This window comes from Pagrus pagrus (genome assembly GCF_965226575.1).
Source record: "Pagrus pagrus genome assembly, chromosome: 14".
In the NCBI taxonomy this organism is placed as follows: domain Eukaryota; kingdom Metazoa; phylum Chordata; class Actinopteri; order Spariformes; family Sparidae; genus Pagrus; species Pagrus pagrus.
The window spans coordinates 25,556,379-25,572,522 of NC_140198.1; the positions used below are offsets into that span (position 1 = coordinate 25,556,379).

A 16,144-nucleotide genomic window follows, 5' to 3' on the forward strand; every position below is an offset into this window, starting at 1 on the left:
GCTAAGAGGGAAATAAAAAAAATGATATGAAGGGCATGCTTTGAACATATTTTCAGTTTCTTTTCCCATCTCTTGCTTGAGATTATCTTGGTTGATTTAGATTCTGACATTCTCATTAGATTTTAATGCAGCCTGGATTCAGAGGTCTCGACTAACAAATCTCTGTCCTCTCAGTCTTCTCTAACCCTCAGGCTAATGTTGCAACTGAAAAGACCCGTGTCTCGTGAGCAAGCACAGACAAGCTGCATCATGTCATGAACAAAAGTCCCTCTGACATGTTTACGGAGTATTCGTAGTCACCACAGATCATCATGTTGTACAATGTTACTCATCAAACACTTCCGCTAAACAGCTGTATCAGTTAAGTTTATGGCTGTGAGTAAGCATTAATCACGTTGGCATCACTAGCTAAAAATATCAGGTGATTGTGTGATAACATTATGGTTATTTATTCTGCATTATATTTATGGCTGCTGTTCTGCAAACAAAGGACCTCATTGTTTTACCACTGACACTGTTGAGGTGAAAAAACAGTGGAAACAGAAAACAAACTACAGTTCCCATGATGCCCCACTAGCTCAGAGACCAGGCTGCTTATTGACACTGGACTGGGAGCACCTTGAGGCACTGCATGCATCTCAGCAGGGAGACAGAGGAGCAGGGTTCAGCTCTTGGTTCTGCTCAAAGACGCCACTCGTAACAAAGACTTTTGATATTTATACTGGACTTTGCTGTTGATAGTCATTTATAGTAAAGTATAATTGATGAGCTCATATCAGTTTGGGGTTTGCTATGTGTGTAATTTGCTGCTATGTTATATTGGAAAATGATTTGAAGATTGATGTGTCTTAATTTAGCACAAATGCTGCTGATAGAAGTTTACAAATTCTTCATTCACTTTTGATTAAGAGACAGAATTTTGGTCCATTTTTGAGAGTACGCCGTAAAATTGTCACATGTAATGTAGGTGCTAACAACAAACCAAGCTCATTACATCATAACAATGTTAGGTGTTGAAAACTTGTATGTTGAAGTAAACATGTACAGTATGTAACACTGTGATCCTACCCTATCACTGAAGACACATAGTGCAGAAACAAGTGATGGGGGTCAGAGTGGCTGAGACAGAGACACCATTCACTTCATTATAAGACACTGTACCATCAAAATGATTCTGAAGCTGTTATTTTAAGATAAAAAGTTACACAATGTTGCTTTAAATGTGTGTGCTTTCATTCTTTTATGTGGTTTGTTCACAGGGGGCATGTGCATAACAGATATGGCTGTTATACAAGGTGTCGCTGTATTAACTCACTACAAATCAACTCTATATGTCACCCAAAACAGCATCAGACTGGTTTAGAAAGCAATTATTTATTTATTGTACTTTAAGCAAGAACTTCAGCAATGGCAAGAACAGCACACTTTTTGATCGCCACCAAATTAAATTATTTTGCGAAAGAAAAATCAAATGTGTAAATTGAGTGCGATACATTGTTTAAATGTTTCACCTCTTACAGTTTTAAAGCCATACATAGAATGATGTACGCAGTGTGGAGGACCCTGAGAGCCATGACAGTAGTTGATTTATTGCATTGATGTATTTAATGTTGATGTTTTAATTTACAAGGCCTTTGTCAGAGGTTAATCCTTATATTGTCCAATTATACACATGCTGATGAATTGCTTTACAGTTTAATGTATATTTTGACCAAGTGAATTGTTCATTAATCAGAGGCATCATCAGGAAGTAGAACCCCCTCAGATTGAGCCTTTTATCCCATTTGCCCATTTTCCAGATTGGCTGAAAAGTCTCATACACAGCATTAATGTGGACATACACACGTATGACAAATATGTAGACCATATGAACAATATCACTTAATATTTATGTACTCTGAATGTTTACAGCTGTGAATACATTTGATATAATTAAATATTACAAATATAATATTTGAAATATGAGAAATACTTAAAATGTACATTAATGTTAATTCATTGTCATGAATGTCATTGCCATTGTCATGGCAACATGAACATCTTAATTAGTGAACTGGTCTAGTAGTAGTAGTAGTAGTTGTAGCTGTCCGAAGAGTCACTCCCTGTCTTCATGTCGTACTTAAACACTTCGGCTCTACTGTAGAGGGAGATAACACCTGCAGAACAGAGGCTCAATGTTAGTTTCTGTACTAGCTTAATGAATAGTCCAACATTTTGTAAAGTACACTTATTTACTTTTTGAGATGAGAAGATTGATACCACTCTCATATCTGGCTGTTGAATAGGAAGCTGGAGCCAGGAGATGGTTATCTTGGCTTAGCTTAACTTTGCTTAGCTTAGCTTAGCTTAGTTTAGCTTAAAGGCAGGTCTAGCTCTGTCAAATGGTAACAAAATCTCCTGACTAGTACCTCTAGAGCTCACTAATTAATTCACCATCACTAATTTACAAGCAACCAGCAGACATTGCAGGAAGTTACTGTGTTAGGCCAAGAAATGGTCCGGCACACAACACCTTGTTGTGTTTAAACTTTAGTATAGATAAAACAAATGAGATGTAATGTGCTAATCAGTGACCTTTAGAGGAGCTGGAAGGCAGATTTTGTTACCTCTGAACAGAGTTAGGCTAGCTTGTTCTCCCATTTCCAGTCTTAATGCTAAACTAAGCTAACTGTCTCACTGTAGGTATGATTTTAATGGCCAGACACGATGTGAGAGGTGTTGATCTTCTCTCAATAACTCTCAGTCAACTCTCAATAAGAAAGCCCATAACTGCTTTTCCCTTAATGTTACAAATGTCACTGTCTTGGCTCAGATCTCAAGTCAGCTTTAAATGTTACTCACCGTCGTACAGGACAGCTGCAGTCACCTTGCCGGTCAGGTTAGGGAAGGTCTGATCCACCCGCTGGGGGAATCCCTGGTCCATAGTCCTTCTTTCCTCATCATAACTGAAGAAACACAGACAGTAATTAGATACATTTTATGAGGGTATAAGGTAAAGAACAGCTCATTGGCTTATTGAAATGAGAAAGTAACATATACTCTGAACACACCTGTAGTAGGAGTCGCCCACAAAGAACAGAGTCTTGCCATATTCCTCGTCATGAAGGGCCGCATCAATTTTCCTCACGCTTCTTGGCAGACGAAACCTCTTTCTTATTCTTTTAGGATAACCACGTACAAGGCCATCGTCAGAATAGGCCCACACTCTGCGACCTGCAGGAAGGAAGAGTTAAAAAAAAAAATAAAAGCTTACAGTTGGTAAGTTTTGAAATGGAGCCTCTGGGAGTTGAGGAGGACACATACCTTTAAAGAGAAGGATTCTGCCTGACTTTGGGTTTTCATAAGCAGCGTTGACTTTGATGGGGGCATTGGGCCAAGTTTCTGCGATGAGACTTTTCTTAAATGTATTGCTCTGAGGGTTCTTGGCACAGACGAAGCTGAGAACACAAACCAACGTAGCCATTTTGTAAGTTACTATAAGGTGACTTTGTATTCAGATGTGTTAGCGCTCTACTGTATGTAAGTCTGTCTGTCTGTCAGATATTTGAGTGTCCCACTGTATGTCTACAATACCTCCCCTTGAAGAAGAGCATTTCTCCTCGCAGGGTGGTAACAGCGTCCCAGGCCATGGTTGGATCACAGACATCGGGAGTGGTGGTGGTGGTGGGGGTGGGGGTGGGGGTGATGGTGGTGGTTTTGGTGGCAGTATCGGTGGTGGTTTTGGTGGGGGTTTTGGTGGTGGTAGTGGTGGTGGTGGTGGTGGTGGTGGGGGGCTGAGTTTCAGGCTGAACAGTGTCTTTATCAGGGTTTGAACCTGGAGGTTAAACGCAATGAGACATCAAGTCTTTAGAAACCCCTGCATTCAATTGCACCAAATCCTAAACAGTTGAGTAGCACTAATAAGGATTGTGCAAGAGTTTGTCCAAGATATATGTCAAGTGCTGTTTGTACAAACATTAATTATTGAACTGAAAGGTAGTTCTAACCATAGAGAGACTGGATGCCGTTGACGTCATCCTGGGGCAGATCGAAGGTGTCAGGGTTTCGGTATGAGTACGTAGGGAACATGAGAGCCCTGCGATCTCGAGAGTGATCCAAACCCAGGGAGTGGCCAAATTCATGGGCAGCCACAATGAAGAGGTTGATGCCTATAGAAGATACAGATACACTCCTTAAAGATAATCAATATATTTCATTGTTTCATGTTTCATGTCAAAATACAAACAGTGGGGTTCATTTTAGCTAATTTCAGGCTGAAATATGAAGCCAATACCTAAGTGCCAAGCCCTGCGCTACCTTTGAATGGCCACTTGAGGCTGGCTTCAAAAGCAAGTCAATCCCTGTAAGACCCTCCCTCTAATTGCCCAGCCTTTCCGGCAGAAATAACATGTTTACATTCTGGTCAAAAAAAAAAAAAGGTTTTGGTATCTTTAGTTAATTTCTCTGTCAATGGCAAGTTATGCATAATTAAGGACATGCTCGCTTTCAGTGACACTTGCTAGGTTGCTAATTCAGTGTTTGGCAGATCAAAGTTAAAACATGACAGTTTTTAATAATTATATACAGTTAGCTAGTTTAGACCTGTGGTTCATGAGGGTACTACATAGGCTGGCCATACATGTGATGAGTTATTGTAAGATGATTAATGGGAGGGAAAAGAAGAATATTGTTACACAAATGCGTGGTCAGTTTGGACCTTTCTGTTTTGCTTTGTAATCCTTTTTTTATTAGATTGGTTCCCTATAAGTCTTGCTTTTCTTATGTTATATATATATAGAGAGAGATTTCTCCTGGAAAAATAAAGTTTGAATTAGGAAGCGAAAAAAGAAAAATAAGAAAGAAGAATTATTCTAATCATGTTGTATTTTATATGCTTCTCATATTTCTTATGTAAAATCTAAATCTGAAAAGTAGTAGTAATACTTGTAGTACTAGTAACTACCGTAAACAAAAGTATTGTAGTAAAATGTACAATAACTCTCTGAAACACAATGAAGTGGAAGTATAAGTAGCACACAATGGAAATTCTCAAGTGCCTTAATAATGCTTGGCTAATGGTTCTTAGTTACCACTATTGTCCCATGCTGAGCATAAGTAACAAACTCACCTCTGTCTGACTTTGAAGTGAAGTTCTCATCGTCATCAAAATGAGCATCTCCTCCGATGCCAGAGGATGGGGAGAAGGCATGAGCAAGGGTGCCATCAGGGCCATCAAATGGGAAACGATCACCATGTGCTGTTAGAAGGAACATTTTTGTGTCATGGGCTAAAAACTAGAAAATTAAATCTACTTTCTGACCTGAGCTAATCTACTTTTATTTTATAGTATAAGCTTGTGGTGGTAAATTCCTTACAGGACAGCCCAACCTACATAACAAAAAACATGCAAAACTAGGGGAATGCCCAAGTAAGCTACAATACCTATATTAAAATTCTGCTTTAATATAATATAATATAATATAATATAATATAATATAATATAATATAATAAAATTATTATAGCACTACCTAACTCAACAATGTCACTTTCAATAATTTGCACTTTCAGTATGTTTCTGTTTTTGATATTTATTATTCTTGTGGTAATTTTTTGATATACTTTCATATTTGAATTCTAGGCAGAGCCTCTGAAACAAAATTTCGTTCTGTGTTCACTTGTTGCACACTGAATGACAATAAAGTCTGTCTAAGTCTAAGTCTAAGTCTATAATATAATATAATGAGGCCTACTTCTGTATGGAGGACCACAAGTGTCACGGAAATAGTAATAAAGCTAATTGTACAATTAAAAAAGGCATTCAGAAATAATAAAAAAAAAATGTTTCAATCTATTAATAAATAGATTAAATTAGAAAGTAATTCAGAATTTGATATTTTAATGGGCAATTCAAAGAGGAATTATGAATAGAATTAACAAATGAAACATTAATTCATCAATAAAAAGATCAAATTAAAAAAGAGATTTACGAAAACAACATTTAACATTCAATTAATGAATGGGGTTGTACAATTAATAAATTAATTTGTAAACTAATTTATTAATGCCTATATTTATTGCACAATTAGTTAAATGCTTTTTTACTATTTACGTGACACTTGTGGCCTTCATACTTCTGCAATGTAGGACTTTTAATGGAGTATTTTTAGATCGTGGTATTTCTACATTTACTTTAACTTGAACGTTATGAGTACTTATTCCACCTGACAGGTGACTATTCTGACAGTTATTGTGTACTCACATAGGCGGCCAAAGGAGATCATGATGTCAGCAGTGCCGCTGTTGATTCTTGTGAATCTGAGAGGAGTGACTTTGGCCCAAACCTGCAGAGCTTTCTCTATGGAGTAATCCACCTCTGACACAGGCAAGTCGGGTGTGTAGTTCACTATCCTGTAGGACAGAAAAAAAGAATCAAGAATATATTAGGTATACTGCAATTACTCTTTCACAGTCTTTCTCTATTTAGATCATTCACCTGTAGGTGAGGCTGTTTTTCTGCCACTTGTCACTTTCTCCAAATATGGAGTAACTAGCTGTTTTGGTGTCTGGATTGCCACAGCGGGGCTTCTTCATCATCTCCAAGGTGTCAGCATCCGGCTTCCCGGTGATCTCGAGACCAAAGAATCTCTGCATCTCTCTCAGCTTCTCGGTCATCTGGCTGATCCCCCGTCTGAGAGTAGCCTCCTCTGTTAGGTTGAAGAATTTCTTCAGGTAGCTCTGTTTAAGAAGGTGAGAATTTAATAGCTAGGATTGATGAAAGTTTACAAAATACATACTCAAAATATCTCAAAAGGCAAAATAACGACAACACATGCAAGTCAGAGCAAAAGAAAAAAAAACATTCATACCTCTGCAAAATTCTCATCTTGCCTAGTAACTTTTGATACTGGCACGCAGTAAACTGCAACTGCCAAGCTCAGTACCATGCACAGACCGCAAGACCTCATGCTTCGTCGTTGAACGCGATTTGTGTCTCTGTGCTGGAGTCAGCTGTTATATAGGCTGAAGAGTGGATGCATTGCAAATTGGGCACGTTGAGCAACTACCTTCTTGAGTCACTGTCTCAAGAATTATTCAATGTTTGGGTGACAGGAGAAGATTGGATTATCTTGGGATTTATATTCTGAAATTGTACTTCGGATCTTAACGCTGCCTGGATTCAGAGGTCTTGACTAACAAATTGTCTTCTCTAACCCTCAGGCTACTGTTGCAACTGAAAAGACAGACGTGTCTTGTGGGCGAGCACAGACAAGCTGCGTCGTGTCATGAAAAAAAGTCCTTCTGACGTGTTACGCAGTAATTGTAGTAACCACAGATCATCATTTAAGTTTATAAGTCGGACACAGGGAGGAGCAGCACTGTCTTCCTTGTGCAACTTGTGCCTCAGGTAAATTGACCAACACTGGTAAGTGCAGACAGTGTGGATTAAAGTGCTGCAACAGAAAAGCCACATCTATATCGTTTAAGTCAGAGGACGCCTCAACTGGTACACCTATGTATGTGAGCCTGTTGGACATCTCAATTTAAAATGATGGTCATTAATATGTTGGACCCTAACTTTGAGGCTATAAAAGCTGCTACTCTTCTGGGATTGCTTTCCACAAGACTATGTTTTAAGTGTTTTCTTGGGAATTTATGTCCATTCAGACAAAAGAGCACTTGTGAGGTCAAGCACCAATGCTGGTTGAGAAGGCCTGGTGTGAAATCAGTGTTTTAATTCCATCCATAGGTGTTCAATAAGTTTTTCCGTGTGGCTCCTCCACACCAAACTCGTCTAACCATATATGTTTTATATGGACCTTGCTTTGTGCACAGGGGTACAGTCATGCTGGAACAGCAAAAAGCCGTCCTTAAACTGATGCCAAAAGTGTAATCGGCTAAAGTGTTCTGCCGGCTAATTCATATTCTGTCACATTAAAGAGACCCATTACTGTAAATAAGGGGCTGGGCCCAAACCTTGAAAAACAGCCTCAGAGCATTATCCCTCCTCCACCAAACTATACAGTACATTTCGGCAGGTTGCGTTCTCCTGGCAGTAAAGCCAGGTTTGTTCATCAGACTGATAGATAGTGAAGCGGGATTCATCACTCAAAGAATGTGTTTCCACTTCTCCAGAGTCCAGTAACAGTTGGCTTCACACCACTCCAGCAGGCGCTTGGCATTACACATGGCGATGTGAGGCTTTCATGCAACTGCTCTGCGAGGAAAACCCATTTCATGAAGCTCCAGATTCACAGTTCACTTGGTGCTGTTGCTCCCAGAGACAGTTTGGAAACTCCGTAGCAAGTGATGCAAAGATGATAACCGTTTTTTAGCACTCATTGGCCTCATTCTGTGAGTTTGTGTGGTCTACCACTTTGTGTCTGAGCTATCGTTGCTCCTAAGCCTGATTTATGGCAGGGCGATCGACACCTTTGATGAGTGTTGCCCGATGGAAATGAAATAGCTGTGCAATGTTTCAATTCATGCTTCAGTGAAAAATTTCAGTCTCCTCTATGGTGACCAGACATTATCCAGCTGCTATAGTGACCGAAACACCTGAACTCAATAATTAGCACAGGTGTCCACTGACCTCTGGCCATATAGTGTATGTTTTTGTATACTGCTCCAAAATGTAAACTCTGTGACCAATTGAGCGAGATGACTGTGCTGCATATAAAAATACCATTTTAAAAGTGAAATATTAAATGGTATTTTTGACCAATGTGAAAAAGACTCTTAAAGCATTTTCAAAACATTTGCTCTTTACACAATTTGTCACATCAAATCAACAGAAAACGCACAATTTGATTTTTTATTTGATTTTTGATAAATGAATAACAATCCTCTCTGTATCCAGGACGGAACATAGAATACGTTACCTCTTTTATTTCGTACATAATGTTGCTTAAAGCAAACATTCATGTCACGTTTGATGTCCCAGTAAAAGTTAGCTCTTTTGAGTTAAACTGTTTTTCGTGTGTTATAACCGGCAGCATTGATGCTTTCAGATCTAAATGAATTTGCAGTCAGATTTTACCACAACAAATTCCTCACTGATCTTGTCTTGGGTAAGACAGCTTGATTACATGCAAGAATCAGCATGGCTGTTTCCTAAGGCACATTTTTAGCTGTTGGTGGTTGGAGAAACCCCCTCGGAGACTCTTCCTCCCTGTTTATATTAGAAAAGCTCTCAGTTGAATGTTAAAGCTTCTACAGTCAGTATTTTCGGCCATTCTAGCACCATGGCTCTTTAGAGGGCAATGTTTGCCTGTTGCTCAGTCAGCTGGTCCAGACTGAAATATCTCAACAATTGTTCGATTTATTGCAATGAAATTTGGTACATATTTTTGTGGATGCATTATAATAATTGCCATCACCTGGAGGTTATGTTTTCACCTGTGTCTGTTTATTTGTTGGTTGGTTTGTCAGCAGGATTACACAAAAACTACTGAACAGATTTCCACAAAACGTGGGTGGAAGATGCGACTCACTGTTGGTGTGGATCCGCAACTGAGGAGTAACTACTTGGAAATTAAGCTGCAACAACTCAGTTCAATTCAGTGGCCTGCTGAGGGGAAGTTAGACAGAAACAAGTTGGAAATTAAAATGGCATGATCATCAGAATTTAAGTAGAAACCAGTTGGAAGTTTCCTGGAAATGTTTTAAAGAAATTCCCAGCTATTAACTGCAGAATTAACTGCTTGTATGAAAAATAGCAGAATACTATTGCTTTATCATTTTGGGGTAGTGTTCAATACATTTTGAGGTAATTATTGCGGTGATTGGGGGGTAATTTCAAAGAAATTTCAGAAATGTTACTTGGTAATCATCTACTTACCATGACATTGACGGATTTTGCAGGAAATAATCATTAGCCTATTTTTTCAGTTTCAGTTTTCAGCTAAAACAAACAAATTTGCTTGTTACACAGTTGAAAACAATGATATGACCCAGACTGACGGCAGAAGCTACATGTCAGTGTCTGGTTGACAGTTGACAGTAAGCTTGTTGACTGTCAGTAAAATAGACATCATTGTCTATTTTACTGTGTGGCTCTATCAGATGCACACGATTGTTCCACAGGCAGCAAACAGCACCTTTGTTTAATGTGATGACTCACAGGTTATTAGTGAGTTTGCATAATTAGGTAAAGTGATGCTGTAATTGTGGTTAATGCAACACAGTGCAAAAACAGACCCACACACACTCACACCTTCTGTACATGCAATCTTACTTATGTGACTACGTTGACATTAATTCCCTGGAACCACAACCACTATGTGCCTAACGCTTACCCTAACCTTAAAGTGATAGCTCCAGTCTTTTTTATTTGTATTTCTTTTTATGGAGCTGTTATTTGTTAATAGCCGTTTCTGTTGTTTTATTCTTTAGCGGGGAATAAAATCCATGTCCAGGTTTCTCCACCTCTCTGTTCTTCTTCTGGTCTCTCCCACACAGTTAGCTGTCTTATTGAGAGTTGTCAGTTTAATATGCAGAGACAGTGTGGAAAGAGGTGGGCAGAGTTGCCAAAACTGTCCTCACGTACTGTTACTTTGCAAAAACAAGTAGGCCTACTCAAGTAGAAGTAAAGGTAGTGATCAAAATAACTACTTAGAGTTGAGGTGACCGACATCATCATCTCCTGGTTAGATAAAATAACAGATACACACCAGAACAATATTCCTAGTTTGTATCTCTCAAGTGTGAATGAATTATTTCATTATTATCATATTGTATTAAGTTAAGTTTATGCTTTGATGCATGAAATATATGTATAATATACAGTATGTATAATATAATATAGGCCTAGGTCTATATTAACATATTAATTAACAAGGTCTGGACCTCAGTGACCTCAAAGCTGGCTATGCCCATGCTTATCGCTAGTCAGTGTTTGTGCTTGCAGTTGATGACCGTCAGCTCTCTGTGTGTGTGGAGAAACAGTGCATAGCACAGACAGGCAAGCAGAGCATTGAACTACTGTAAACGGTACCAGCAGCTATGTATTTCAGCCACCTGAAACAGGGCGCACCTCAAAAAAATATCCATCCATTAAAGTGTACGCTTTATTTTGAAAATGTTACATTGCCCTCAGACATCCCTTTCCTTTGGCACTACATTCCCTCAACCATCCAACTTCCGTATTCCTACACACAAGCACAGCTGTGCCTGCTGCACACTGAATTACGCCACAGATCAGCTATTTGAGTCAGACTTTCAGCGGCTCTCTGAGGCAATGTAAAGTGCAAAAAAGGTTAAAAATATAGCGTATAAGTGTCACTGCATTGTCAAACAGCTGCTATCACATACTGTGGCTGCACAGAATATAACAATTTGTACAACAGGAGTTCAGTTCAGCACCCTTAATGAGACATAAATAAGTAACCTGCATGGCTTTATATGGATGGCAATGTCAGCCAGTAGGTCAGCTGGTCTTCTGACTGGACTGCCATGAAATTGTCAGCTATCCAGTCAAATATCTCAACATCTACAGGATGAATTGATATAGAATTTTGTATAGATTTTTGTGGTTCCGAGCCGATATAACCTGTGACTTGATGATCTCATGACTTTTCCTCTAACGCCACCATGAGGTTCACATTTGTTGTTGAGAGTGAAAGGGCTCAACAATTATTATTGCCATGATGCTTGGTACAGACATTCCCGTTCCCTTTTAATCTGGCACCATCATCTGGTCAACACTTTAATTTGTTCAGTACTTTTGTTCATGACTCAATACCTGCAAAACTAAACTACCTCTGCTTTGTTTTCTGTTTAGTGCAAATCAGCAACTGTCAGAGCGCTAACATGCTCAACTAAGATGCTGAACATGGTAAACATTATACCTCTATTTCGTATAATTAAGTATCAGGGTGTGCATGGTTCTGTAAAGCATTAAAAGTTAAATATGTTCCTATGTTTCTTACATGGTAATGTTGTTCCTTCAAGTAAACTTTTTATAATGCATACATGTTTTAAAAAAATATAATAATAATATAATATAATTTAATAGAACAAAATGATGATACATAGTGCAAGCATAAAACAATCAGTTATTTCCTTTTTCCATTTTTACGAAGAGTTATCAGTGCATACACACTTTCCTGAGTGAGTAGCCGGAAGGATAATGGAGTAAAAATGCACAATGTGAGTTAATACATTTAAATTAAATTACTTTAAATTACGTAATCACAGAAAGCTTAATAATGAGAGTAATTAGCAATTCGTATGAGTGAACAAAGCAAAAAGCAAAGTTGTAAAATTAAGTTTGTATTTTGAGTATCTTGCAACCAGACTTTAAATGAGGGTGGCGAGGGTGATTTCCACAAAAGAACATTTTTCCGAAGGCTGCTGTGGTGACTTCATCTGGAGGTTTACCAAATATAGATCTATAAGTGGGGACAGATTTTCTAAAATTTTGGAAATTGTATCAAAAAAATGATTCCAAGAAGCATTAACAGAAGATGTGGGTCAGGTCACAGAGGGTCTGGGAACATCTTTTTCATTCCTCATCCAGTCTGCTTATAAACTTTGGCAAGTCTGGCAGTGCTGAAATTGGTTCTTTAGAGTACTGTGATTTGTATAAGGTTGATTTAGCATGGCTGGAGGAAGAGTTAACAGCATCCAGAAATCACACAAAACGGTAACCTGCAGTTCATTCTTCCACTTAATTCGAATTTTGTTTATAACAGAGTTAAAGATAAGATGTTTGTCAGATTTTTATTGCTAAAAAATAACTTTGAGACAAAAAGTATTGAGAAAACGCAAAAGCACTATCATGGACATTATCTTCATTTGCAAAATAACAGCAAAACATACACATTTTCTTAGACAATTTTTATTTGCTAATTCATATTGTCAATTTCTTTTCACATGTTTTTGAGCATACATACATTCAGAAGTTTTGTCACAGTGGTGTACAAATCTATGTAGACATGTACAATTAATTGTAACAATGTGTGAATTAATTTATGTAACATGTTCCGAATTTCACAGCTAAACTTCATGAAACACAAGTTAAAAAGTAAAACAAACAGCAAAAGCAATAATTAAACAACTAATATGATATAAATAAAATATGATTAAATAGAATTGTATTCACTTAAAATAGCAATGGCTGACATAAAAAAAATAATAAAAACACATGATTTAAAAACATAAGGTGCTGTTCTCAGGAAGGCCATTTAACCAGTATATACCTCCTAAGTGTATAAAAATGTCATCATATATTATTAAATAATTTAAATGCTGGTGTCTTCATCTAATTCAAAATGGCTTCATGAGCAGCTTAGCTAGTAAACTAGAAGTTAGTGCAGCGCAGGAAGTAGCTGTTCCTCAGCGCACGGAACAACCTCCCTGTCCTCAGGCTGTACTCAAACATGTAGGGTCCACTGTAGATGTAGGTGTAACCTGCAGAACAGAGGCTCAGTGTTAGTTTCTGCGCAGACTTTTTCTCATTTCAGTCGTCTTGACTTGATCTAATGATCTTAAAATGTTACTCACCTCTGTACTGCAAAGCTGCAGTCACCTTGCCGGTCATGCCGGAGAAGGTCTGATCCACTGGCTTGGGGAACCCCTGGTCCATGGTCTTTCTGGCCTCATCATAACTGAAGAAACACAGACAGTACTTAGACTGATTCACCATCTTGTCAACCAACATCTTTTCTATCATTATTATTATCAATATCAGATTTATGTTACATCACGTTATTTGAACACACCTGTAGTAATTGTTGCCAACGAAGAACAGAGTCTTGCCAGAGCGGGCATCATAGAGGGCCGCATCCACTTTCTTTATGGTTTTGGGCAGCCCAAGGCTGGAGAGTGGTTTAGGATAGCCACTTACAAGATCATAGCCACTGAAAGCCCACACTTTACGACCTGGATAGAGATGAAAGGAAATTTTTTTTAAGTATATGCATGTTGAGGTAATAATGTGGTCAGATTTGGCACGTTAGGTAAATGCAGAGAACAAACACATCACCTTTAAAGAGTAGGACACTGTCTAGTTGTTGGCTTTCATAAGCAGCATCGATGTTGCTGGGGGCATTGGGCCAGAAGTTTGTGATGAGAATCTGCTGAGGTGTACTGCTCTGAGGGTACCTACGCCAGAAGAAGCTGAGAACACACAAGAACAGATAGAAGTTTATAAATCAGCTCCAGATGTTTCAGATATTTGAGCGTTCCACTGTATGTCTACAATACCTGTCCTTGAAGAAGAGCATTTCTCCTCGCAGGGTGGCAACAGCGTCCAGAACCATGGTTGAGTCACAGGCATCAGGGGTGGTGGGGGGCTCAGGATCAGGCTGAACAGGATCCGTGTCAGGGTTTGGACCTGGAGGTGAAACAAAGTGACATCATCAAAGATTGTGGAGGAGTTTCTTTTTTTTTCAAGGATTTAGGTCAAGTGCTGTTTTTGCAATCAGGCATCAATAAACTGAAAGGTAGCACTAACCATAGAGAGACTGGATGCCGTTGACATCATCCCGGGGCAGAACGAAGGAGTCAGGGTTTCTGTATGAGTACATAGGGTACATGAGAGCACCAGGATCATCAGAGTGAGACAAACCCAGGGAGTGGCCAAACTCATGGGCAGCCACAATGAAGAGGACGTAGCCTACAGCAAAAACACAAGGTCACTTACAGTTCCTCTCCATGTACAGTGTATATCATGTCAAAACATACACTGACACAATCGTAAGTACGGTAAGTAAAAGAGACACTACGCAGAGCATAAATAACAAACTGACCAGTATTTGAGCGGAAAGTGAAGTTCTCATCGTCGTCAAAATGAGCATCTCCTCCAATGCCTGGGGCTGGGGCGAAGGCATGAGCAAGAGTCTGACCAGGGCCATCAAAGGGGTAGTAATCACCATGATCTGTTAGCAAGAACATATTCATGTCAGGGGTTGTAAACCAAACAGAGAGACAAGCCATTGACTGGAATTGTGTTAAAAGCAGCAAATCAGAGCTGGGTTTACAGAATAAATCTGAGTGCTGCGACTGATCAGCTGTCCGACGAGATTCAAGGCACAGAAAACACATGAAGTTAAAGCTGAGATGGCACAACTAATAAACTGAGCACAGGGAGAGTATATAACTGGGACAGACAGGAAAAGTTATTGTGTACTCACATAGGCGGCCGAAGGAGATCATGATGTCAGCGGTGCCGCTGTAGATTCTTGTGAATCTGAGAGGAGTGACTTTGGCCCAGACCTGCAGAGCTTTCTCTATGGAGTCATCCACCTCTGCCACAGACATGTCAGGTGTGTAGTTCTCTATCCTGTAGGACAGAAAAATATACTACAATAATTACATGCATTACTTAAAGGAAGTTTCTCTCACACGCTTTCTCTCTTGAGATTGTTCACCTGTATGTCAGGCTGCTTTTCTGCCACTTGGGGCCATTTGGAAATGTGGAGAACTCGCCGATGTGGCCGTCTGGAACGCCGCAGCGGGGTTTCTTCATCACCTCCAAGGTGTCTCCATCCAGAGTCCCGGTGACCTGGAGACCAAAGAATGTCTGCATCTCACTCAGCTTCCTGATCAGCGGGCTCATACCCTGTCTGATTGTCGGGCCGGTCTCGTCTGTTAGGTTGAAGAATTTTCTCAGGTAGCTCTGTAAGAAAGAACAATGAATACTTAAAAATGTGTCAGCTGCAGAACGTACATAATATTTGTAGGAAAAAGGGATGTGTTTGTTAATATGCAGAGATAAAGCTACTTCATTTGTCCCTGTGTTTGCAGCGACAGAACAACAGAGTTCCACATGCACTTGCAAAGTAGTGAGAATACATGCATGCAAGGCAAAACAAGCCTACATACCTCTGCAAACTGTTCATCCTGCACAGTAACCTGCTGTATTGGCACGCAGTAAACTGCGACTGCCAGGCTTAGTAGAACGCTCAGATTGAAAGTCTTCATGTTTCGTCGAATGCAACTTCTGTGCTGTAGGCAGCTGTTATATAGGCTGAGGACGGGGCTTGTTTTGAAATATCCTCCTCCACTCAATGACTCAATATTCCTTTTAATGATAAGAGAGGAAGTTGGGCTCCGATTGCTCATTCAACAAAAAGTTTTCCAAAATGAGACACTGTCAGTATGATGACGTGACACAGGAGGGGGTTATTACAGTTACAGAATATGCCTGGGAAGACAACCTCA

General features: G+C 39.3%; 1 protein-coding gene across 1 annotated transcript; it reads right to left on the reverse strand.

The window, feature by feature from the left end:
• Positions 1 to 1,417: 1,417 nt before the first annotated feature.
• On the reverse strand, positions 1,418 to 15,904 carry LOC311269082 (uncharacterized protein; the record flags this gene model as incomplete). Its single annotated transcript, XM_084373062.1, has 19 exons — positions 1,418 to 2,156; positions 2,842 to 2,945; positions 3,051 to 3,213; positions 3,304 to 3,437; positions 3,574 to 3,814; positions 3,987 to 4,148; positions 5,108 to 5,236; positions 6,240 to 6,388; positions 6,474 to 6,713; positions 13,282 to 13,390; positions 13,484 to 13,587; positions 13,702 to 13,861; positions 13,965 to 14,098; positions 14,186 to 14,315; positions 14,436 to 14,597; positions 14,731 to 14,859; positions 15,115 to 15,263; positions 15,352 to 15,599; positions 15,806 to 15,904. 19 exons carry the CDS (start codon positions 15,902 to 15,904, stop codon positions 2,059 to 2,061), a joined length of 2,844 nt encoding a protein of 947 aa, XP_084229188.1. The 3' UTR covers positions 1,418 to 2,058.
• Positions 15,905 to 16,144: the final 240 nt, after the last annotated feature.